The sequence below is a fragment of the Mauremys reevesii genome, linkage group 10, assembly GCF_016161935.1.
Source record: "Mauremys reevesii isolate NIE-2019 linkage group 10, ASM1616193v1, whole genome shotgun sequence".
NCBI lineage: Eukaryota > Metazoa > Chordata > Testudines > Geoemydidae > Mauremys > Mauremys reevesii.
This window is the reverse complement of record NC_052632.1, coordinates 65,421,750-65,440,935: the sequence shown is the minus strand read 5'-3', so window position 1 is coordinate 65,440,935 and position 19,186 is coordinate 65,421,750. Positions and strand designations below refer to the sequence as shown.

The 19,186-nt window shown below is 40.2% G+C and overlaps 1 protein-coding gene across 10 annotated transcripts in view; it reads left to right on the top strand.

The window, feature by feature from the left end:
* The window catches only part of SNX29 (sorting nexin 29), a 484,058-nt gene that overhangs the window by 418,906 nt on the left and 45,966 nt on the right, over positions 1-19,186 (top strand). For 2 of the 10 annotated variants that reach the window (XM_039492892.1, XM_039492893.1), the window contains exon 21: positions 15,196-15,275. The exons of the other annotated variants lie outside the window; for them this stretch is intronic. In XM_039492892.1, coding sequence (XP_039348826.1) covers positions 15,196-15,232 — 37 coding nt within the window. In that variant the 3' untranslated portion in view covers positions 15,233-15,275. The remainder of the gene's footprint in view (positions 1-15,195; positions 15,276-19,186) is intronic. 10 annotated transcript variants of the gene reach the window in all.

Here is a 19,186-nt window from a genome sequence, read left to right as displayed (position 1 = left end):
CCTCAGATTACTGTACTCCATAAGCATTTCAGGGAACTTCAGGTATTGTCTCGTGTCTGTATTTTTTTTATTTATGATGTTACAGTATGACTATGAACAATTTCTTATTCCTTCAATAACAGTACCGAGTGAGTGTGTCTAAATACTCATTGCAGCCATAGAGATTTCTTCTCCATAAATTGGCATCTTGGGACTTGTCAGCGCCGTGCAGTGTTATTAATATCAATAGCATTCACAGTCTTTATACAATAGATATTGATGAAGATACATTCCAAAGAGTCATTATACTGGAGATGTCTGCTGAGTCTGAATACAGTGCTAAAGATGCCGAGTTGCAGAAGTTGGTGGGGTCAAAGTATTATTAACTAGAGTTCATAATGGCAATTTTTAACCAGGAAAAATAATATCCATCGTTATTAATATTTTATCAAAGATGAACAACGTTATTGACAGGTTTTTACATGTGTGTTAATAAAGGGTAACAAATATAAAAAGATTACAGCAGGATTTGAACAAGATAAACTACAAGTTATAGTGAATACGTGTATTGTTATTTACAGTTTTACCGGTGATATTTTTTATAAGTTCATCCCTTTTTTCCTCAAATAGTTCAGTTAATATTTAAAAGGGGAGGAGGGCAGCAAGTTTTTCCATTTCTCTTAATTTTTTCATTCCGGTCAACTTCATTTCGGTAGTTGATGTTTGTTTTTGCAGTTGTGGGGCCCAGTCCTTTAAAGAAAACTATGTGGGTGGTCCCCATGCATCAGTGTAGAACTCCATTGAAGTTAAACTGTCCCTATGCAGGTTCAGGGGTCTGCCCACACACTCAGTTTGTTTCCCAGGATTGGGACTAGACTGATGATATACATTTATTGTAGCAAGAGATCTAAATGGGTATTTCTCTTTCTCTATCAGGGTACTTCCCTTAGACTTTAGTAAGAGGAATTTAGGTGGTGTATCTCTTAAATAATTCTTTCATCAGACCAGAAGCCTTTCAGATTGGGACAATCCCATAAGGCATCCAGTACAGCATTTTGCTGAGAACTTTGTGTCTCTGTCGTTTGGTAAGACTGGTGTGCGAAAATATCTAATCAAAATTTTCTGTTCATATTCTCTTCATGAAGGGGAACCTGTGTTGCTCATAGTCATTCCAGTTCCCTGGAGAGATTTGCTGGTTCAATTCCCCCCACCTAACCGCATATTGTCAATATCACCCTGCTGTTCTGTAAGGAAAAATAGTGCATATAATGTACTGATTTTTTATATTTTTTTAACAGAGATCTGATTATCTATCTTACATAGTCCTCTCCTGAAGAAGAATCTAGTTTAATTCTCTAATTCTTACATTTTTTTAAACTAACTAGGAAGATACAAAATCCCTATCATAACTTTTATTGTTCTTGCAGTTGTGGGAAGTACTTTAGCTCAATATTGTCAAATAAATTTCTTAAATACCCATTTTTTTCTTATATATTTTGATAAATCAGGTATAACATTCTAAGATTTTGCAAATGATGATCAGTTTTGAAATATCCCTTGGAAGTACTAGTTTCTTTTTCACATGTTCCCATATTTTGAACTCTAGAAATCCATGGATTATTTCCCCATGAACTTTTTCTAATTTGCTTGTCCAAAAAATCATAGTTCTTAGTGGTATTAGTCATGTAGCCATTTGATCTTATCTTTGCTCCAGTACATCGTAAAATTTGATATAACCATGAATGTGGCAAGGCTATATATCTATTTTTTTCAAGAGCTGTAATAATTTATTTTTTTCTTGGTTTCTTCCACAGGAATTTTGAAATGTGTTTATCAAGTTAACTCTTTTCTGTTTTGGGGGGATTGATACAAAAGCCAGTTTGGTGTTGATGAGTCATGTCTGTAAGATCAAAATTCGTTTTTAGATTTCATTTTTCTTTTAGAATCAGAGGAAAAAATATATTTTGTCATCCTTCAGGAATGATAAAGGCCCAAATCCTGCACTGAGAAGTGCACAGGCAGCTGTTGTGCCCATGTGGAGCCTCATGATTCTCAGTGCTGGATCAGGGCCTTAATTATATTATTTTGAATTCCTTGATTGCTATCAGTACCGCACATTGTTCTCCACTTTGCCTGTCAGCTCTCTCATGAGAACTCTCAACCAGGGCATCTTAGTGCAGAATTAGTCACTGTCCCTAACTGTATTTTTTTAATTTTTTTTGTCCAAATCCTTTTATTTTCTGGTTCTGCCAGTTCCATAGTTTAGAGTTCACACTTTTCTAAAAGAATTCTCTAAGCTTTTAGGTTTGTCTGTTTTCAGAAGCTTTCAAAAAGTTGTCTGTTTAAAACTGTGTATTGAATACTGCACTTGAACTATGTGCAGTAATCATATAAACATGTCATGCCAGATATGTTTTCTTGGTTATAGAGGGAACTAAAACTTCTGGGAGAAAACCTAAGGGCTAGTCTACACTGGCAGTGCTTTAACGTGCCTTGTGTGGTCGTGGCGCAGCGCTGGAAGAGAGCTCTCCCAGTGCTCTAAAAAACCACTTCCATGAGAGGCCTCCTCCTCCCTCTACAACATTACACTGTAACAACTTTTGTAGCGTACAGCTCACTACTGGAGAATACAGCCAAAGTGTTTTGAAGCTAATCTATACCTTTTCCTCCTCTCCTCTGCTCCGCCTCCTCCCCCACACCCGCCCGGGCTGCCCCTCCTCAGTGCCTCCTCCAACACCGGGCTGCCCCCCTATACTGGCTGCCTGCACGGGGGGTGGCGCCCCAATCAACCGCGGCAGCTGCCGGCGGGCGCCGGGCCGGGCGCGGAGCCGCCGCTCCGGGTCGCGCCTCTTCTGGCCCTGAGCAGCGTGGGAGGGGGGACAGCGGCAGGAGGGGGGAGAAAAAAAAAAAAAAAAAAAAAAAGGGGGGCCGCCGAAGCGGCAAGCAGGGAAAAAAAAAAAAACCTGAATTTGGGGTTAGAAAAGTGCTTCCTTTTAAACATATGCAATATTCTAAGGCATTTTTGTGCTGAAGTATTTTAGCGTCCAGGATAAATATAATTAATATTTAATATAATTAATATAATTAATATTGTTATATAATATTGTTATATATAACATTGTTATATATAAATATAACAATGTTTAAAAGGGGACTGGATAAATTCATGGTGGCTAAGTCCATAAATGGCTATTAGCTAGGATGGGTAATGAATGGTGTCCCTAGCCTCTGTTCGTCAGAGGATGGAGATGGATGGCAGGAGAGAGATCATTTGATCATTGCCTGTTAGGTTCACTCCCTCAGGGGCACCTGGCATTGGCCACTGTCGGTAGACAGATACTGGGCTAGATGGACCTTTGGTCTGACCCGGTACGGCCTTTCTTATGTTCTTATGTTCTTATTAATTCAAACCATTTTTTCCTGTTTTATGCTTTTGATTTTTTTCATAATCAAAATGTATCCCTCTGATCTAGCCCTAATGAAACACCTAACCTTGTCACCGTTTCAAGTTCGAGATACCTCAAAGAACACGCCTGGGTCAGTGTTGCTTACTCTTGATGGTATCCTATCAAACTGGCATGTCATGAAATAAATGTGTAATACTGAAGGTTTTCTTTGTATTATAGAATCTCACATTTATATTAAATCTTGTTTAAAGGAAAAAATCCATTTCACTCTCAAGCAGTATGACTCTTAAACTAGATTAGCATCTAAATAACTACAATAAGATTTAGCTCTGCAGAGTTAATTGCTATGAATTGTTCAGCAATCCTCACAGATAGCTAAATCATGGGTATTTATGAATATATTCCCATCAAGTAGATTCTATCAGGCTTCTCTGTATGCAGAGCTACCTTTACAGGGATCATGAAGGGAATAATTTAGTGCATACAGCACTTGAATGCTATCCAGCCAGAGCTGGGAACACTTGAGAGCTTATCAGCTTTTACAGTTGCCATTTGAGTAAAGTAGAAATGCTTGCTTAGTCTTGTATCAGGAAAAAAATCAAATCAAATCAGGCAATGCTGACATTATGTATATATATTTATTGACATGCAGCAAGAAAAGTGTGTGGCACTTGTATTTACAAATATACTAGCAGTGCTCTAGAGAATGCTTTAATTTGAGGTCTTTGGGGCAAAAATTTAAAGCAAGAAGATTAACGATAAGGGCTTAAGTCAAGCATACAAAATGCACTCTGTGTGCAGCTCTCTTTTTTCACTATAAACAGATATGCATCTAAAACCCCGAGATGAACTGGAAATACAGTGAAAACAAGAAATGATATTCAATATTACAGCAAACTCCCTACAGTGCTCCTCAAGTGCCAGCTTAAAACTTTGTATTAAGTGTACTGTTTTTGCCTCCAGTGTGTCTTTTAGATTCTGTTCCCTCTTCCACTTTTTCAAATCATGGAATGTGCCCTATGGGAAAGTGAGAATGCCAGTTTGCCTATCATGAAAATAAGCAACCATCAATGCACCTAAGCTTGCTTCCTCTCTTCCCGCTTTAATAATGTGCAATGCTGTTTTAATGACCTTTTGGGTAGGTTGCTGCTTAACAAAGCTTACCCATCAGTTTGTACAATGTAGCTATGCTGTCACCTGACACATTTTTACTCCTACTTAAGAAAAATCAGGCCCATGTTGGGTTGTGTTTAGTTATATACCATGATTAATTGCTTTTTGTGTATGTGTTATGTTGATTTTGACCCCAGGCATTGTAACATGTTTTTTTTCTAGCTTTCCCTCCCAGTAATAAAGGAGATTAGTAATGAAAGACAGATCATTCAAGAATGGTTGTCATTCCTGGCAAAACTTGTTTCTCTTTCTTTATCCTACTCCCCTATTGCCAGCAAATGAACACAGAAGTATCCCTGCCTCTGGCAGGAAGGGTGTTTTCTAACCCATGCAGATTATCACTGTAACATGCTTATCTTCTAGCAGTCTAGGAATAGGTTAATTTTTTTCTCAAAAATAGAACATGCAACCAGTTACAGTTTTGGGTCATTATAGCAGTGATCCTGTTTCCTTGGTAACAACCAACTGACATGCACTCTTATGTTTAAAACTGAACACTTTCGACGTTTAGTCATTCCTGTGTTGCAGCAGGTGTCTCTTAAATTCTATTAACAAAGAACGGGCTCCATAACCAATAAAGAAAAATAAATTTTTGAGATTGGGTTAAATGGGGAAAATATAATGAGCAACTCTTCTTTGGTTTGCAGATAATTCAAGAATAATCTGGAATAAAAATCTTTGTTGAAATATTGTTATATTTATCCACAGTATGATTTTCATTTCCTTCCCCCAGGTGGATCACTCTTTTCTGTAATCCTATTCTTAGGTCCTGTTCTAGAATCTTTGCATGTGATGTAATAATGTCAGTATTGCCAACTTCAGGAGATAAAAAATCATGAGTCAGACCCCCGACCACCCTCAGTTCACCCTCCCAGAACTTACCCCATCTGCTCAGAATCCAACATCAATACAGCCCCCCCCCCGCATCCAATCAGCCCTTACCCTCCTCACCTTAGGCCCCCTGAAGCACCCAGCTTCACCTCTGATCCTTAGGGTTCTTCACTCTCTGCAGTGCAGTGGGGTCCCCTTTCCCTCTTCCCAGGCTGGCACAGGAGCAACCACCTGGGGCTGACAGCTAGAGCCCCAGCCATACCTGGAGCGGCTGATAGGATTTCTAAGGGTTTGTCTACACTGGCAATTAACAGCGCTGCAACTTTCTCACTCAGGTGTGAAAAACCACCCCGCTGAGCGCAGCAAGTTGCAGTGCTGTAAAGCACCAGTGTAAACAGTGCCCCAGCGCTGGGAGCCACGCCCCTCATGGAGGTGGTTTTTTGGAGCACTAGGAGAGCTCTCTCCCAGCGCTGTGCTGCGACCACACAAGGCATGTTAAAGTGCTGCCGCGGCAGCGCATTAGCGTTGCCACTGTAGACTAGCCCAAAGTAAAAGTAAGCCTCCCTTTTAGAATTCTCAAATGTCAGGGATTTTGTTCAATTGATTCAGTTGCTTATTTGAAGGTTGCCCCTCTCCCGCCCTTCTATTTTAGATGAAGTTTCTCTTCCCTGCTGGCGTGTAGCCACATTGTTTCTTGTTAGCTTGGTAGTTTGTTAATCTGATATGTAAATTAATTTTCATTTTCATTCAAAGTACTTTGGAATTAACACATTCCCTTGTTTAGGGTGGGGTAACTCCTGTATGGAAATACATTTGTGCCAGGGTTGAAAAAAATCCTGATATTTGAGAGTTCTAGCGCAAGGTCGTGAGTGAGGCTTAATTTTACTCAGAAATTGCGACTGTCCCAATCGATTCGCAAGAGTTAACATGTCTGTAATGTAGTAACGAACTGTAATGCTAAGAACCAGGGACCACACATGAAATGGTTGACAATTGCTTCCCCAGTAGATTTTTCATAGAAATATCAGCAAGTTAAAATCCTTCAGATGGGTTTTAAAACTAAATAAAAATAGCTGAAATATAAAATATTCTTTATAAACATGTTTGAATTATTCAGAGTAGTGATGTATCTGAGCACTGCTTTTTGACATCCATTAGAACAGGGATCGGCAACCTTTGGCCCGCGGCCCGCCAGGGTAAGCTGGGCCAGTTTGTTTACCTGCCGCGTCCGCAGGTTCGGCTGATCGTGGCTCCCATTGGCTGCAGTTCGCCACTCCAGGCCAGTGGGGGCTGCGGGAAGCAGCACAGTCTGAGGGATTAGAATAATTAATAGGAATATTGCTGTGTGGGAGGTGTTTGGCATTTGGTTCCTCACTGCTGCAGCCTAGTGATATTACACATGGCCATTGTCAGCCTGACCCCAGAGCACCATGCTAGAAGCACTGGGCACCGAGCATAATAACTGAATCTTGTAAGATGCCCCACCTCCCACATCATATTTGAAAGGCAAGGGCCCTATCTGAGAGTCTCTTTGTTGGAAAGATTGCCTCTCCTGAGAGTTCCTTGAGGGGCCGTCCTTGCCCTCACCACTAGCGGCAGCAAAGGGAGAGTGGGACCCAGTGTCTTTTTCCACTTATATGTGTTTGCACCGAATACTCTGCACTTCTGAAAACCTAGAGCATTAACACCCTATCCAAGAAATACAGTGGAAGGGACTGAAGACTTCAATGTGCCATCATCTGCTCTCACCCATTTTCTTTCTTTTCATGGCCTTCTTTTTCTTTCTCTTCACTTCAAGACTGTTTCCCATTCCTTTCTTACTCCATTCTTTTCCAAATCCCTGTTTTCCAAATCCCTGTTTTCTCTCCTTCAAACTCTCACTGCCCCCACTTTGCTTTGTGTTTGTTTTTCTCACATTCACCTCTTCTGTCCTTATCTCACCCTTCCCTTTATTATTTTAAGTGTGTTTCTTGAACAACTTCCTGTTTCTAAGAACAGACCAACAAATTTAGGAATCTCTTGTGGTGGAGTGTGCACCCCACACCAGCCCTGAAAGAGTTAAGGAAGCTCAGAAAGGGCCAGTTAGTGTGATAGGCCCCACATTATGGGATTAGGCTGGAGGAGCAACCCCTGATTGGAGGATGAAGGTCACCTGAGCAGGTGGGGGCTAGGATAAACTGGCAACACAAAGGGCTGTAGTGAGGAAGTCTGCAGCCATCTTCTATGCAATAGAGAGAGGGGAGTAGGACCTTAGCCCTGAGGGAAGGTTGTACCCTGAAGAGAGAAGGGTAGAGAAGAGAGCCTGTGGGAGGCCAGTAGGAAGCAGCCCAGAGAATGAGCAGCAAGGTTGGGGACTGAACAGACCTTGCCTGTGTGCTGAAGGGTCCCTGGGCTGGAACCCAGAGTAGTGAGCAAGCCCAGGTTCCCGCCACAGGGGAAGTGGCACAGACCAGTGAGTGGAGTGCAGACTGCCTAGGATGGTTGTCCAGAGAGACTTTGTTACCCTGGAAGGGGAAGACCATAGTGACCTGGCCAAAGGGCTTAGTCACAAAGAAGAAGCACCCTGAGTCCCAGAGAAAGAGGGACACCACAGGCCAAGGAACTGACAGGAGAGGGTGTAAGAACTGGAACCAGCTAATCCCCGGAGCAACCAGGAGGAGGCGCTCCAGCAGTGAGTGGACCCCTACCTCTAATATACATTATAACAACAGTTATCATTTAGTATTTGTCTTATTATCATAATGCCTAGGAGCCCTAGTTAAGGACAAGGATCCTATTGTCCTAAACACAGTACAAAGAACAGATAGTTCCTGCCCCAAAGAGCTATGATTTCCTAGTATCTTGAGTGAAAATGTTGACAAGTTTTAAAACTCTTGAATTGGTAGTTGGAGTTAAGTTTTTGTTTTAAAAATACACTGTCTGGACTATGTCCTTAATTTGTGAAAATTGTCATAGCTCCTTTGAAGTTAATAGAGCCATGACAATTTACTCCAGCTAAGGATATGGCCCCACATGAGCTCCCAGTGTGATGCTGTGGCAAAAAAGGCTAATGCAGTTTTTGGCTATATTAGCAGAGGAGTAGTGCGTAGGAGTGGAGAGATGATTTTATCTCTGTATATGTCATTGATAAGACTGATACTAGAATAATGCATACAGTTCTGGTCTTCATATTTTTTAAAGGATGTTGAAAATTTGGAGAGAATGCAGCAAAAATGCCACACAAATGATTCAAAGGCTGGAGAAAATGTCTTACAGTGAGAAGTTTAGTTTAGTTCAGTGGTTCTCAACCAGAGGTACGTATGTCCTTGGGGGTACACAGAAGTCTTCCAGGAAGTACTTCAATTTATCTACAAAGAGAACAGGAGTACTTGTGGCACCTTAGAGACTAACAAATTGATTTGAGCATAAGCTTTTGTGGGCTACAGCCCACTTCATCGGATGCATAGACGAAGTGGGCTGTAGCCCACGAAAGCTCATGCTCAAATACATTTGTTAGTCTCTAGGGGGCCACAAGTACTCCTGTTCTTTTTGCGGATACAGACTAACACGGCTGCTACTCTGAAACCTTCAGTTTATCTAGATATTTGCCTAGTTTTACAACTGGTTATATAAAAAGTACTAGCGAAGTCTGTACAAACTAAAATTTCATACAGACATTGACTTGTTTATTCTGCTCTATATACTATACACTGAAATGCAAAGTACAATTTTTATATTCCAACTGATTTCTTTTTATAATTACATGGTTAAAAATGAAAGGTAAGCAATTTTTCAGTAATAGTGGGCTGTGACACTTTTTTGTATTTTTATGTCTGATTTTATAAGCAAGTAGTTTTTAAGTGAGGTGAAATTTGAGGGGGAGGGTACGCAAGACAAATCACAGTCCTTAAAGGGGTACAGTACTCTGGAAAGGTTTAGAGCCACTGGATTAGTTTATCATAAGAATAATCCGTTTAGTTTATCAAAAAGAAGATTGAGAGGTGACTTGATTACAGTGTAGAAGTACTTTCCTGGGGAGAAAATACTGGGAACTAAAGGGTTTTTTAATCTAGCAGAGAAAGACAAAACAAGAACCAATAACTGGAAGCCGAAGCAAGAAAAATTAAAATTGGAAATAGGGCTCAAATTTTTAACAGCCAGGGTGATGAACCATTGGAAGAAACCACCAAGGAAAGTGGTGGATTCTTGCTTCTTGATATCTCCAGATCAAGACTGGATGCCTTTCTGGGCCTATGCTTTAGGCAAACACAAGTTATTGGACTCCGTACAGGGGTAACTGGGTAAAATGGGGAACTGGGTAAGTCCTTGAGATATGCAGTAGTTCAAACTAGATGAACTAATGTTCCATTCTGGCATTAGACTCTGTGACTCTTATGAATTCTGTAATTGTTTTAAAAACAGCAAGAAAAGAAATGGAAAGGAGCTGCGTGGTTTTGTCAGAGGGATAGTCTTTAATCCAAAAGGCTTCACTGAAAAGTCATGGTTGTTTATTAAAAAAACAAAACAAAAAAAGTCATCACTAAACAAGACCCACTTGGATATTGCATTAAGTCTAGCTTTGATGCTGGAAGTCATTCCAGTTCTCTCTCTATTATTGTCCAGTTCAAATATGTAGAATATTTTACACAGATATACTTAATTTTTTTTTAAGTTTACAACATGGATTCAGCTCAAGCCAATATATATGACCATTATTTTTGCACAAGCATGAATTCTGTGTCAAAGTAAGTTCTCCAAATAATTACAAGTGATACACACACTTTTTAGCTGTAAAGCAAAAATTGTAAAATAAACTTGCTCCTATGGGAACAAACATAAATAATTAAGGTCCTCATACAAAGTCCATTAAAGTCAATTGGAAGCTCAGTTGGGTTTGGGTCAAGCCCTGTATCATTGTCTAATGACAATTAGAGCAGCATTAAGCAAAAGGGAAAGGAACTGCTATTTCAGGACTCTTGTTATAACATAGTTTTATTTTTTCATTACTGCAGGCTTGCAAAACAGTCAACCTTACTAGCCCACACATAAAAATTTTTAAAATATCCTTGTCACCTTTGCAATGGTGATGATAATGCAGTGAACTAATGATATTTTTCTGGCTTGTGGGGAAAATAATTACTTGTCTGAGTGAATGGGCAAGGAAGTTTTGCAAAACTTTTTTATAGCAAAATAGTATTCTGGATTTTGAAAGCATTTTATTTATTTATTTTAAGCATTTTCTATATTAGGATTTATGGAACAAACATTGGCCAAATAACAGAATAATTTTAACATTGCCTAAGAATAGTATTTCTGTAACGTAAGATGTAATTGGCATCAGTTCCTCATTTTACCTTATTGCAGATAACATGTCAAATTTAGTTTGGAAAGCAAGAAAGACTAAAATACATCTGGAGGGCATCTGTTATTTTTGGTAGAAAAAGTTGCAATTACTATCAACTTTTTAAAACACGAATAAGAAAAATATTTCAGAAAGCTATCTTTACTACGGTTACTTAGTAATAAGATGAATTGAAAAAAATTTAAGTTGTTTTTAAAACATTAAATGTTAATCTTTAAAACAATAAGAAGCATTTTTCCCATTTTGTTTCTGTAACTTCTTAGAATTTTTAATCCATTCTGATGATGATTTGGAAAGTAAGACTGGGTATTTGTGTTATGTAGTATAATAGCAACTATAAATCTGTTTTCCTTTTTTAAGAGAAATATTACACAGATCATACAAATGAAAAGTACTGTAGACCTGATCAGTTCAGTGCAAGTACATTAGTATCACATTAGTATCTCAACTAGTAAACCAGTTGAGATTTCCATGTCTGTTTTAATATTTAAAATCTGTAAAATGTTTGGATAATTCCTTCCTAAAATTTAAAATCCCAGTATTTTGGGTTTCCCAAACCACCGAAGCTGCACCCACCCCTGTAGGGGCTAGAATGTAGTGGCAGAAGCAGTCCTTTTACAAAGAAGCTTTTGAGCGATTAGGCAATGCAGCCTAAAGGGAGAGAGAGGAAGAAAAGGATTTTGCTGTCTAGCAAAGAAAAACAGAAAAGCAATAAGTACATTATAAAATTCCCTTAACACCCTTCTCTCAGGCCTGGTCTACACTAGGAAAATAGGTTGATATAACTAAGTCACTCAGGAGTGTAAAAAATCCACACCCCTGAGGGGGGGGCAGTAAAACCAAACCAACCCCGGTGTTAACAGCAATAGGGCGATGGGAGAATTCTCCCATTGACCTAGATACCACCTCTCAGGGAGGCAGATTACCTATACCAATGGAAGAACCCCTCCTGTCACTGTAGATAGTATCTTCCCTGAATGCCACAGCGGCGCAGCTGCACTGCTGCAGCGTTTTAAGTGTAGACAAGCCCTCGTCGGAGAGGTTGTTTTAACTGCACCCTTTAGGGTTTTTTTATGTTAAACTTAAAACACACAGAATTCATAAGGGAGACGAAAGGAGGAGTTTCCGACCTTAATACTTTAGGAACTATACTCAGAAAACCTTAGAAAATGCCAAACAAACACTTCCCCCACTCAAAAAAAGGGAGAGCTTTAACAACATCCAGAGGATGCGTTCTACCTGAGCAGTGAATTTTCTTCCCCTGCTGCCCAGTGTCTATCTTAAAACAAACAAAAACCCAGTGTGACAGACCCAGACCAATGGGGTACAGGAGTCTGGTAGAGGGCAAATATACTGGTCACTGGATGAGTAGTTTTCTGTTCCCTGAGTGACCAGAGCAGGGGCTGCACTAGAGTAATCAGGAACCTGCTAGAACTAATTAAGGCAGACAGGCTGATTAGAACACCTGCAGCCAATCAAGGCAGGCTAATCAGGGCACCTGGATTTAAAAAGGAGCTCACTCCAGTCAGGTGAGGGGGAGCCAGAGGAGAGGAAGTGTGTGTGAGGAGCTGGGAGCAAAAGGTGCAAGGAGCTGAGAGTGAGAGGGTGTGCTGCTGGAGGATTGAGGAGTACAAGCGTTATCAGACACCAGGAGGAAGGTCCTGTGGTGAGGATAAAGAAGGTGTTTGGAGGAGGCCATGGGGAAGTAGCCCAGGGAGCTGTAGCTGTCATGCAGCTGTTACAGGAGGCACTATAGACAGCTGCAATCCACAGGGCCCTGGGCTGGAACCCGGAGTAGAGGGTGGGCCCGGGTTCCCCCCAAACCTCCCCACTCCTGATCAGACACAGGAGAAGGGGAGTCTGAGACTGTGGGGAAGATCACTGAGGTGAGCAAATCTGCCAATAAGCACAGGACCCACCAAGGTAGAGGAGGAACTTTGTCACACCAGGTAAATAGGGACATAATGTTCCTTCCTGTCCACAGAGGTTGATCATTAACACAGATGCTGGTTTGACTGTGTAGGACAAACATATAGACAACAAGTTGCCTAAGGTAGGAGGTGAGCTATATGAGTATACCCATTGGACCAGATCCTCAGCTGGTGTAAATCAGCATAGCTGCATTGATGTTAATGGTGCTACTCCACTTGACACCAGTTTTGATCTGGCCTGAAGTGTAGCATTCTTTAGTTGTAAATCTTTTCCAGAGGAAAGTCATCTAGCATTTCAAGAATGACATCTTAAGCAGAGCCATGATGGTGAGGAATTGACAGCTCTTTGGTGATGTAATTGATATGGTATCAGGAGTGATCACTTGATGCTACATAGATATTGGCATAGAAAGTACGCTTATTAAGTTTGCAGATGATACCAAACTGGGAGGGATTGCAAGTGCTTTGGAGTATAGGGTCATAACTCAAAATGATCTGGACAAATTGGAGAAATGGTCTGAGGTAAACAGGATGAAGTTTAATAAAAACAAATGCAAAGTGCTCCACTTAGGAAGGAACAATCAGTTTCACACATACAGAATGGAAAGAGACTGTCTAGGAAGGAGTACGGCAGAAAGGGATCTAGGGGTTATAGTGGACCACAAGCTAAGTATGAGTCAACAGTGTGATGCTGTTGCAAAAAAAGCAAACATGATTCTGGGCTGCATTAACAGGTGTGTTGTGAGCAAAACATGAGAAGTCATTATTCTGCTCTACTCTGTGCTGGTTAGGCCTCAACTGGAATATTGTGTCCAGTTCTGGGCACTGCATTTCAAGAAAGATGTGGAGAAATTGGAGAGGGTCCAGAGAAGAGCAACAAGAATGATTAAAGGTCTAGAGAACATGACCTGTGAAGGAAGGCTGAAAGAATTGGGTTTGTTTAGCTTGGAAGAGAGAAGACTGAGAGGGGACATGATAGCAGTTTTCAGGTATCTAAAAGGGTGTCATAAGGAGGAGGGAGAAAACTTGTTCATATTAGCCTCTAAGGATAGAACTAGAAGCAATGGTCTTAAACTGCAGCAAGGGAGGTTTAGGTTGGACATTAGGAAAAAGTTCCTAACTGTCAGGGTGATTAAACACTGGAATAAATTGCCTAGGGAGGTTGTGGAATCTCCATCTCTGGAGATATTTAAGAGTAGGTTAGATACATGTCTATCAGGGATGGTCTAGACAGTATTTGGTCCTGCCATGAGGGCAGGGGACTGGACTCAATGTCTTCTTGAGGTCCCTTCCAGTCCTAGAATCTAGATTCTATATTTGTGTTTCTCTGTATTTCTATAAAGCAGCATCTAGCAATACTGCAAACATTTCATTCACAACTTAAGATGTAGTTCCTCGTTGATTTATGTTCCCTCTTTGGTTTCCATCTATAATTTCTGTGAGCCAAAGGCAGTCACATTCAGGCAATGTAGGGACTTAAACAGTTTGATAAGTGGTTGGCATCATGAATTTTGGTTCCTGTATGACGGAGGGAATATGGGTTGATCCTTATCAATGAAAGCTAGGCTGAACGAAGGACTTTTGATATTCTTTCACTAATATGGCTGCACTTTCTTTTCCTTGTCTCAAATTTCCCATTATGGTCATTGTTTATAATGATGGAAAAAAATTGGATGCTTGTGAGTTACTCTTTTGGGATCAGTGTGTAGCAGTTCAGCCAACAAACAGGACAATTAGAACATAATGTTTTTGAAAAGCTGTCACATGTTCACCTCTTCTAGTTGTCTGAGCTGCTCATGAACAGGAAGGAAGGAAGATAATTTAGGGATTCTTTTCCCCCAAAGAATTGAATGGGTTAGATTCTGATCTCCGTGGAGCTCCTCTGGACTTCTGCTGTTTCAGCTGAATCAGAATGTGGCAAAATGAATGTAATCCTATTGGACTTTGTACCTTTTATTAAAAAAAACTTAATTGTGACACATGGAAACCTCATCATAGCAGGGAAGCTTGACACTTTTTAATTAATTTTCACAGTAATATTACTAAAAAATCTATAATGAAGTGCTAACAGGACCAGCTTTAGGCACCCAGAATAGTTATGAGGGTAGGACTCCCACGGTCATGAATGACTCCCAATGGACCAATTTAATCATTCAGCATAAGCCATAATAACATTTGCCTGGAAGTCTGTTGGGTCCTAAAAAAACCTGGTGATTTATATTTCCAATGAAGTGGTAGTGTTTTGCCTGCAGTATAGCAAAGATCAGTTAATGATTCTTATGAAAGTAGTTTACACTTCTTTGTTCTCTTAAAGGTGATTAATAGTACAGTTGGGATTTTTTCTTACATCTCCTCAAAGTCTGCACAACATAAATACACTTCTCCTACCTGAAAAAAGGCAGAAGGAAACCCATCAGAATAACCTTGATTCAATTTTGGATTAAAATCTTTCTTTAAGATATGTTGCAGTTTAGAAAACTTTAAATAGAACAAATTTTAATATACGATAGCATGTACTTGATTCTGATTTCAGTCACACGGGTGTATATCGGGGGCAACTATTGATGTGAATGGAGTTATGCCAGCACAAAACCAATGTGGATAGGAATCAAGGTCTGTATATTTTATTCTGTAAAATTTTAAAAGTAAATATGTTCTCCTGCAGTTGTAGATTAAAAACAGTAACACCAAATATACATATTTTCCTAAAACAAATACAATACTTTCCGATTAGTCTGTGAAAGAAGAAAAAATTTATGGTAAATTAAGACCATAAATGCATAAAAGACCTAAATGGATGTGACTCTCCCTTGCTTGCAGAAGCTGTAATCTCATCCTAAATAGCCTCATGAGCATTCCCACTGCGTAAGGAGAATCTTCTGGTGACATAGGGGTGCTGTAGCTGCTTCTATGCTACCCCTCTCCTGGCACATGGATTGTAGGGGCATGGCCATGGCATCTCTATATTCTGACACTCCTCAATCAAAATGATCCCTGAGGGTCTTGAGTAGTAAGCATAAGAAGTCTGCTCATATTTGTGCCAGGGGAAGCATCGTCCAGCCCCAGGATCAGCAACTGCAAAAGTAATTTAAGGCACCTTTTTCTTTACCCCATAGCCTTACTCTGGGCACACCTCATCTGATTTGGAGTCTCTGAACAACAGTTGCTAGTTTTCTAGTTATATTGTGACTCAACATCTTAAATAATAATGATGACTGTTATTGTTTTATCAAACACTGAGAGGAAATTTTTGAAACAACTCATATCTGAATTTCTCTCAGTCCATATTTCAGTGGTGGGTGGAGTACAGTGTTTCTGTTTTAACTGTGAATTTCTTTGTCAGCTTCTCTAAGTAAAATCTTAAAAACTTAACAGTTGAAAATTAACTTGAAATATTGAATTTGAAAATGAAATTAGGATAGAAAATTGTTAATTTAGAATTTGAATATAGTTTAAAAACAACATAAAATCCTCTGTTTCTCTGAATGGAATGGGGGAGATGAGTTTATTTTTATAATAGAAATTCAGATAAAAGGCAGAGCTTTTGATGTAAATGATCTAAGTCAGAGGAATGTAGCCTAAACTGGATAAAAGGACATTCTCTTATATTTTTCTAATGTATATTTACCGAACCTCATAAGAGTTTCTGCAGTGGTGTGTGTGTCTGTGTGTGGGGTAGATTATATCTATATCTATAGGCAGTATATATCTATATCTATGTGTATATAGATATGTATATCTATCTACACACTGCTGATTTTACTTTTCACAGTTTATATGTTTCCATTTGTTTTTCAAAATACTAAAAGTGATTGTACATTGTGGATTAAGTTCTAGCTAAATCAACAGCTGCTTCTGACAAAAAACCATCCGACTTTTATTCTGTCGTTACACGTACATAATTTATAACAAAACCAATATTCCTTAAGGCCATTTCTACCAAATTTGAATCTGGAGCAGATTTTCACATCCTAGTTTTAAAACATGAAACATTGGAAATGCTAATACAATTAAGTATGCAACACTTCAAAGCATCCTTCCCTGTTTTTGATTGCATGAAAGGATTTGACTTTGGAAAAAGGTGTCAAGTAATCTGTTTAACATTGTTTGCTTTTCAGAAACATTGGCACCCTTTGTGAAAGCTGGAAGCATTTCTCTGTAAAAGTGGCATCATTTCCAAAATGGATATAAGCACTAGTGATTTTTACAGAGGCTAGCAATTGGAAGGCTTATCCTGTCCCTAAAAGTACAGGAGTAATTTTTTGTTTCTGGAAAGTATTGTCATTTTGAAATAACACAAAGCCCATTTTTTGTCCTTACTTTCAAGTAGCCCTATTAAACATTTTAAGAACATAAGAACAGCCATACTGGGTCAGACCAAATATCCATCTAGCCCAGTATCATGTCTTCTGACAGTGGCCAATGCCAGGTGCCCTGGAGGGAATGAACAGAACAGGTAATCATCAAGTGATCCATCCCCTGTCACTCATTCCCAGCTTCTGGCAAACAGGGACTAGGGACACCATCCCTGCCCATCCTGGCTAATAACCATTGATGGGCCTATCAATTTATCTATTTCTTTTTTTAACCCTGTTATAGTCTTTGGCTTCATAACATCCTCTGGCAAAGAGTTCCACAGGTTGATTGTGCGTTGTATGAAGAAATACTTCCTTTTGTTTCTTTTAAATCTGCTGCCAATTTCATTTGGTGACCCCTAGTTCTTGTGTTATGAGAAGGAGTAAATAATACTTCCTTGTTTACTTTCTCCACACCAGTCATGATTTTATAGACCTCAGTCATTCCCCCCTTAGTCATCCCTTTTCCAAGCTGGAAAGTCCCAGTCTTATTAATCTCTCCTCATAAGGAAGTCATTCCATACTCCCAGGGACGGCTCTAGGAATTTCGCCGCCCCAAGCACGGTGGCACGCCGCGGGGGGTGCTCTGGCGGTCGCCGGTCCCACTGCTCCGGTGGACCTCCTGCGGACGTGCCGGCGGAGGGTCCGCTGGTCCCGCGGCTCCGGTGGACCATCCACAGGCATGCCTGTGGGAGGTCCACCGGAGCCGCGGGACCAGCGGACCCTCCGCAGGCACGCCTGCGGGAGGTCCACCGGAGCCGCCTGCCGCCCTCCCGGCGACAGGCAGAGTGCCCCCAAGCACGCGCTTGTCGCGCTGGTGTCTGGAGCCGGCCCTGCATACTCCTAATAATTTTTGTTGCCCTGCTCTGAATCTTTTCCAATTCCAATATATCTTTTTTGAGATGGGGTGACCACATCTGCATGCAGTATTCAAGATGTGGCTGTACCATGGATTTATATATAGGCAATATGATATTTTGTGTCTTCTTATCTCTCCCTTTCCTAATGATTCCTAACATTCTGTTTGCTTTTGTGACCTTCGCTGCACATTGAGTGGATGTTTTCAGAGAACTATCCACAATGACTCCAAGATCTCTTTCTTGAGTGGTAACAGCTAATTTAGACCTCATCATTTTATATGTATAGTTGGGATTATGTTCTCCAATGTGCATTACTTTGCATTTATCAACATTGAATTTCATCTGCCATTTTATTGCCCAGTCACCCAATTTTGAGAGATCCTTTTGTAGCTGTTTGCAGTCTGCCTGGGACTTAACTATCTTGAGTAGTTTTGTATCATCTGCAAATTTTGCCACCTCACTGTTTAACCCTTTTTCCAGATTTTTTATGAATATGTTAAATAGGACTGGTCCCAAGATAGACCCCTGGGGGGTCACCACTATTTACCTCTCTCCATTCTGAAAACTGACCATGTATTCCTGTCCTTTGTTTCCTGTCTTTTAACCAGTTACCAATCCATGAGAGGACCTTCCCTCTTATCCCATGACAGCTTACTTTGCTTAAGAGCCTTTGGTGAGAGACCTTGTCAAAGGCTTTCTGAAAATCTAAGTACACTATATCCATTGGATCCTTCTTGTCCATACTTGTTGACCCCCCAAAGAATGCTAGTAGATTGGTGAGGCATGATTTCCCTTTGCAAAAGCTGTGTTGGCTCTTCCCTAACAAATTATGTTCATCTGTGTGTCTCACAATTTTGTCCTTTACTATAGTTTCAACCAGTTTATCTGGTACTGAAGTCAGGCTTACTGGCCTGTAATTGCCAGGATCACCTCTGGAGCCCTTTTTAAAAATTGGCATCATATTAGCTATCCTCCAGTCATTTGGTACAGAAGCTAATTTAAATGATAGGTTACAGACTACAGTTAATAGTTCTGCAATTTCACATTTGAGTTCCTTCAGAACTCTTGGGTGAATACCATCTGGTCCTGGTGACTTATTACTGTTTAGTTTATCAATTTGTTCCAAAACCTCCTCTAATGACACCTCAATCTGGGACAGTTCCTCAGATTTGTCACATAAAAAGAATGGCTCAGGTTTGGGAATCTCCCTTGCATCCTCAGCCGTGAAGACCGATGCAAATAATTCATTTAGCTTCTCCGCAGTGGCCTTATTGTCCTTGAGTGCTCCTTTAGCATCTTGATCGTCCAG